The sequence below is a fragment of the Bufo gargarizans genome, chromosome 8, assembly GCF_014858855.1.
Source record: "Bufo gargarizans isolate SCDJY-AF-19 chromosome 8, ASM1485885v1, whole genome shotgun sequence".
NCBI classification, from domain to species: Eukaryota; Metazoa; Chordata; class Amphibia; order Anura; family Bufonidae; genus Bufo; species Bufo gargarizans.
Window position 1 is genome coordinate 28151827 of NC_058087.1, and position 6795 is coordinate 28158621.

The 6795-nt window shown below is 44.9% G+C and overlaps 1 protein-coding gene across 1 annotated transcript in view; it reads left to right on the forward strand.

The window, feature by feature from the left end:
* Nucleotides 1–6197: 6197 nt before the first annotated feature.
* The window catches only part of LOC122945792 (tubulin alpha-1A chain-like), a 3005-nt gene continuing 2407 nt past the window's right edge, over nucleotides 6198–6795 (forward strand). The window contains exon 1 of the mRNA XM_044304999.1: nucleotides 6198–6364. Within this exon, the coding sequence (XP_044160934.1) occupies nucleotides 6362–6364 (3 nt within the window). The 5' untranslated portion in view covers nucleotides 6198–6361. The remainder of the gene's footprint in view (nucleotides 6365–6795) is intronic.

The following is a 6795-nucleotide window of genomic DNA, read 5'->3' on the forward strand; positions in this document are numbered from 1 at the left end:
GTGCAGTCACTGTGTACATACATTACTTATCCTATTTTGATCCTGAATTACAGTCTGTATTATACTCCAGAGCTGCACTCACTGTTCTGCTGTTAGGGTCACTGTGTACACAAATTACATTGCTTATCCTGTACTGATCCTGAGTTACATCCTGTATTAAACTCCAGAGCTGCACTCACTGTTCTGCTGTTGGAGTCACCGTGTACATACATTACATTACTTATACTGTACTGATCCTGTTACATCCTGTATTATACTCCAGAGCTGCACTCACTATTCTGCTGGTGCAGTCACTGTGTACATACATTACATTACTTATCCTATTTTGATCCTGAATTACAGTCTGTATTATACTCCAGAGCTTCACTCACTGTTCTGCTGGTGCAGTCACTGTGTACATACATTACTTATCCTGTACTGATCCTGAGTTACATCCTGTATTATACTCCAGAGCTGCACTCACTGTTCTGCTGTTGGAGTCACCGTGTACATACATTACATTACTTCTCCTATTTTGATCCCGAACTACAGTCTGTATTATAGCTAAGAACTGCACTAACTTATTCTTCAGGCTCTAGAGGGGAAATCTCCCAGCCCTCCTTGCTGATTGACACGTCTGCACTCTGTCCAGGAAACATGGGCCGTGTGTCAGCAGTATATCCTGGACCCACCACGGCTCCCCTGACCTGAACTGACTGTATCATAGAGACTGATGTGAGTACAGTATAATAGCCCCACAATCAGATATAAACTGAGTGAATCATAAAGGACTACAATGCAGTCAGTTCAGGTCAGGGGAGCCGTGGTGGGTCTGGGAGAAGTTGCTGACACAGGGCCCATGCTTCCTGAACCAAGCGTGGATGTGTGAATCAGCTTTTAAAGGGGTTGTGCAGCAATTTATATTGATGACCTATCCTCAGGCCATTAAAGGGTTTCTACCACTTGGATTTCACATAATCCTCCCTCCAGCCCGCCCATCTGCTTCGGAATGCATCAAACGGACGACTTCACGCGCATGCGCCGTGCGCGGCTGTATTCGGCGCATGCGCAGTGAATGTCCGACCGCTTCCCTGCTCAGACATCTCCACTGCGCCTGCGCCGATGACGTCATAGTGCTCCATCGGCGCAGGCGCAGTGGAGATGTCTGAGCAGGGAAGCGGTCGGACATTCACTGCGCATGCGCCGAATACAGCCGCGCACGGCGCATGCGCGTGAAGTCGTCCGTTTGATGCATTCCGAAGCAGATGGGCGGGCTGGAGGGAGGCGCTGAGCGGCGGCATCTTGAGAAGGTAGACCGATCCTCTAGGTGCTAATGACGCCCCCATAGCACCTAGAGGGTCATTAGCATATTAATAAAAGTTCTTTTTTTAGGTAAACGGCTGCCCCAAAAGCTATTATAGCAGGATCGTTTGGCAGAGCAGACACTAGCGGAGCGCTAGTGTCTGACACCTAATTATGTGAAATCCAAGTGGTAGAAACCCTTTAATATCTGATGGGTGGGAGTCCGACACCCGGGACCCCCGCAGATCAGCTGTCAGACAAGGAGCGCTGATTCCTGGTCTTTACACTATGTGTCGTCTCCTGTGGCGCAGTGTAATTACGAGCAGTCGCTCCATTCAAGTAAATAGAGCAAGACATTGTATTACACTGCACGTCAGTGTAATGAAGAGGAAGCAGTGCTCGCTTGGAGTGCCACATCCCCGCTGATCGGCGGGGTCCCGGATCTCGGACCCCCGCCGATCTGATATAGTTGACCTATCCTGAGTGAGGAGAGGTCATCAATATAAATTGCTGCACAAGCTCTTTATTGAGTGGCTATTAGACTGGACGAGGTGCAGGACAATTATTGGGAACAAACATTCATAGGAAGGAGAGCACGTTCCTGATAATTGATGTATAAGTGTGCGGGCAATCAGCCGATAATCAAGCTCGTTTTCTGGGACAGAATTATTTCAGTAGCGATTGTTCCTCCCCCATTCACTTTGCATGAGATGCTAACGAGCCCCGATTGACATGTTTACCATAGACTGGTGCTCATCCTGCCCTAATATACTGCTGTGTAATAGGGCCCCTAGAACAGACCAGGGTCACATACAGCAGATTGGGCCTGTTGACCAAATAATAACCCAGCCCTAATTACCCAGAGTGAATAGCGATACGCCCGCCTCTTCCCAGTGCTTCACGTGCCCATCAGTGCCACAGAGTTTGAATGGAGCAGCCAGTCCTCGTCCAGTTAAATTTCTCCTAGCTGCGGTCTTGGTTCTGGGGATCAATAGGGGTTCCAACAAGTAGACCCCCACAAACTAGCACTGGAATACCCCTTTAATTAGAAATCTCCTATTTTGTGTATACAGCTTGTAAGCAGATCTATGTGTCTCCATAGTTACAGACTACAAACCGTTACACTGTAACCTGCCACCACTGCTGTGTTCTACTCACCTGGTGGTCTAGACCCATGTCCTGCTGCCATCCCCCGGGCGGGCCCAGCCCAGGTTCGCTCTACACCCCCCCCCCCCCCCCCATGTAGGCTGCTGCTTGTTTGCCAGCAAGGCCTCCCCTTCTGTTCCTATAGGGTGCATGCATATGCCCCACCAGGCTCTTAAAGGACTAGCACATGCACCACATCTTCACCAGCCAATGGATGGCAACCCTATGGTATTTCAGGCACCTTCCCCAATAAGAGATTGCCTGAGCAAAACATGCTTTAGCTTGCTAAGTTCCCTGCAAAAGTGTTCGGTTCTGTTGCCTCCTGGCTCTTTGCTGCCTGGTTACTGCCTGTTTACCTGTATTGTAAGGACTGTGCCAGCCCTTACCTTGACCTTTCTCTGACTTCGATTCTGCCCACTCCCTCTGCATTGGTGTCTCTGACCGACGTGCGCCAGCTGTCAACCATACAGAGACTACTCCAGAAGGTGGAGGCTTGGTGGATCCCCCAAAGTGAAGTTGAGATTCCTGTCCAGGGGTTAAAGGGTGAATACCAGGGGACTGGCAGTAAAAGGTCCCTTAGGTTTAGCCCAAAGACAAATACTGTAACACAGAGAAACCAAAGCTAATTCCCACTAAACCCATATCCGAACAATCTACAAACTCCTATAAGGATATATGGATCCTCACCATATTAACAAAATAGATGAGCAACAACAAAGTATAGCAGATAAATACATGATTTTAATATAACCAACAAAATACACATGATTGACATAGCACAATAAATAAAAACATAGCTAAAAACCGAACAGGCTGGTGGTGCGTGGTCGGCAGATCAATATATAAAGTGCAAGTGCAAAAAGGGTCAGATCAGCAAAATGTTTAATACACCATGCTATATTGCCAGCAGGTACAGGCACATGTTATGCAATTTAATGTACACTGCGGGCGTCCAACAACGTATATGTGGAGACCACATGCAGCGTTCAAGACATGTGCACTTAGAAATGACTGTGCATCAACGTGAGGTAATACCAATAACAATACAGTAAAGCTATGCTGAAAAAAGTAACAATGAGTGTTAGTACTGACCACGCAAGAGACACAAGCACCACCAGTCCGCGCCCCGACGCGAGTTTTGCGTACTGCTTTTTCAAGGGGTGATGGCTAAACTGGCAGTGGTGCTTCCTATAAGTATGGCACGAATCACAGTGCAGGTGGAACAAAAGTGCGTTCATTGGCCCCGAGATTAAAACAAAGATTCAGTTAGAATATGATAGATTGAGTAATCATTAGCTAACCGTCTCACCTGAATATTTAAATGGACGCCACTCACTATATGGTGCCTGAATCCCTGCCCATGTGCACCGCGGGCGCGAGCGCGCCACCTGGTCCGGAAGAGGAGGACCACGCACAAGTGCATGCACAGAAGACAAGGCGCACCGCGGCCACCCTGTTGGATGAGGGAGTGGAAGCTGGAAATGGTGTGGGGGCACAAGAAATTAGATTGAACCAATATGATTAATTACTAGTCCCCATGGTGCGTGTCCCACAATGGGACAATGCATATTAAAAATCTATAGAATCTATAGAAAGTGTAAAATAGCATAAATAAACATCATGATCCACATAAACAGTTATGGAATGTGTATTGGATAGCACAATTTACCTAAAACATATTGATAATGGAGTGTTTGCTGTAAGTTTAGTGTGTATAATGAACCCTAAGGTATCAATTAATGCCATAAGTACATGTAAATTGATAATAATACCAAATACTGTATGAATGCAATAATCATAATATAAAGTGCGTGAATGGCTGTAGAATTCATATGTAGTAATCAAAAATGAATAATGAAAAAAAATAATCATGGTAAAGCTGAAAAACTAAAAAAGGTGTATAAGTGGGTGTAAAATTCATATGTGATAGTTCAGAATGAATGGTAAAGAGCATGATCATGGTAAAAATGAAAAATGAAAAAGAGAAAAGAAAAGAAAAAAGGAAAAAAGAAAAAAAAAAGGAAAAAAGAAAAAAGGAGGAAGAAAAAGGGTAGGGAAGGAAAGGAAAACTGAAGTGGACTGTGTTCATATTATGAAATAAAGTGATAATGAAATGGATAATTTATAGAAAATATTGCAGCATGTGGTTACAATATGGAAAACGAACGATAAGACAATAAAAAATAGAAAAGCTGAAAATAGTGATGTAGAAACGAGTGTGGTGTGAACCAAAATAGTTAGAGCTAACACCCGCAATGTTGAATACATGTCGCCTGACAAAATATGATGCACTGAACACAACCAGGACACAAAAACACCAGAAAAATGAGGTGAAACTGAGAAGGTGAAGAGTGAAGCACAAGTAAAAACTGACAAAAAGAAAAAATATATAAACCAATTAAAGCACCATGCAGTACCAGGACCTACGGTAAAGCCAATCAGACACGCCATGCCTCAAAATTCAACAAGCCAGACATTCACTGCCCATTACTCACACAGATGGATGATGGAGGCCTAGAGCAGTGTTTCCCAACCAGTGTGCCACCAGCTGTTGCAAAACTACAACTCCCAGCATGCCTGGAGAGCCTTTGGCTGTGCGGGCATGCTGGGAGTTGTAGTTTTGCAACAGCTGGAGGCACACTGGTTGGGAAACACTGGCCTAGAGAACCAACCTAAAATAGTTAGAGCCATAACTTAGCAATCATACAAGAAGCACCAGCTCAGTTGACATACAGCAAAAATGGAAAAAAGGTAAAAAACAAAGATTGAGACCAACAAAGAACAACGCAAAGGGTATCTTGTTTTGAGCTTCACTATCCACTTGCTTTCCACTTGTTCCATCCGTCTGAATAGATCATCCCTCCTTGAACCCAGGGCCACCTTGTCGATTCCACGAAAATGTAGATCTTGCCATCGATTATCATGTTTGTGTCGAAAAATGTCTCGCTATTGGTTTCAGTTTTTTTCAATTTTATCCTTCTCCAAATTGCTGATCTTAGCAGCTGCTCGTATGTCCCTCTGGTGTTCCTGAATACGAATGCGGAATTCACGTGTGGTCATACCGACATATATGAGTCCACATGGACAGGTGGCATAATATATAACCCCTGATGTGCTGCAATTGATGAAACGCACAATATTGTAAATTTGTTGACCAGACGAGTCACTAAAAGTATCCGTTTTGATGACAGCCTTGCACGAACTACAATGACCGCATTGCACTGAGCCCCATTTGTGACCACGTCTCATGCCATGGCCGCATTACTGCTCTGCTTTGTACAGAGTAGGACTCTCATCATAGCGGAAGACCATCTAATGTGTATGGGGGCCTCCCAAATCTTCCCGGATGGCAGTCGTTGAGGGAGGTCGGATATTAACATGCCCAATCGTTTTGTTCTTGGAGAGATAAGCTGCTGTCAGAAGAGTTTGGCATCTGCTCCCTTCCCCCTCTTCCTACTGAGAACACATGCATACTCGGCCGAGCTGTGCAGACACGTGTATGAGGGGATCTGGAGCGATAGCTGTCAGCTGTCCTGTGTGAATGGCTAGCTTTTTGCTGGTGATTCTATGTTGGAGGATATTCAGTTGCAATCTGATCCAGTGGCTTTGTTAACACCTATTGATGCATTTGTTGATACATTATTACCAGGGAGCTTGGTTTCTATGGCGACCACTGATACATTGTATCAAATTCTAAAGCTTTTACTTTTCCATTCTTCACAACGACAAATTGCTGCCTAGTATTAATTGGAATGGTTTGATTGTTCATTGCTGGGGATGTTGCGTCTTGGAGACACTCGGCCATTCTTCTAAGCAATATATCCAGTTACTGGGGCACTCCTGCCTCCAACGTTATATAAAGATCAGCCGCAACGTCTTGGGCTGCAGCAGCCTCAAAGTCAGAACTTTTATCTGGGAAATACACATCAACATCATGGTGAGTGACTGAAAGTGGTCTTATAATGAGGATCCGATACTGGCCCACCCCAACTGGAGGAAGGTGGTGCTAGTGGTGGTGGGGAGTGTTAATATTCTATTTTCCATATGTCATACGTTATTTTAACTTGTCTATATATACGATTTCAAATATAGGTTCGCTGTTACATTCCTTATTGCATTTACAATTTTGCTGACTGTAAATGGAAACAGTCAGCAAGCCTGCCTGCTATTTAAACACACCCCTGACAGTCCCTATAGTCTGAGGAGTGGGCAATTTGTTATTCCTACATCAAATTGCTGTGCAGTATCTGCTGTAAAGACTGCATGCCCATACATCACCAGAGAAAGCTGGGAGATTTCAGCCCTGAAGCCTGCAGAATTGTGAATGCTGCTCTGGAGTATTATACGGGATGTAATTGAGGATCAGCA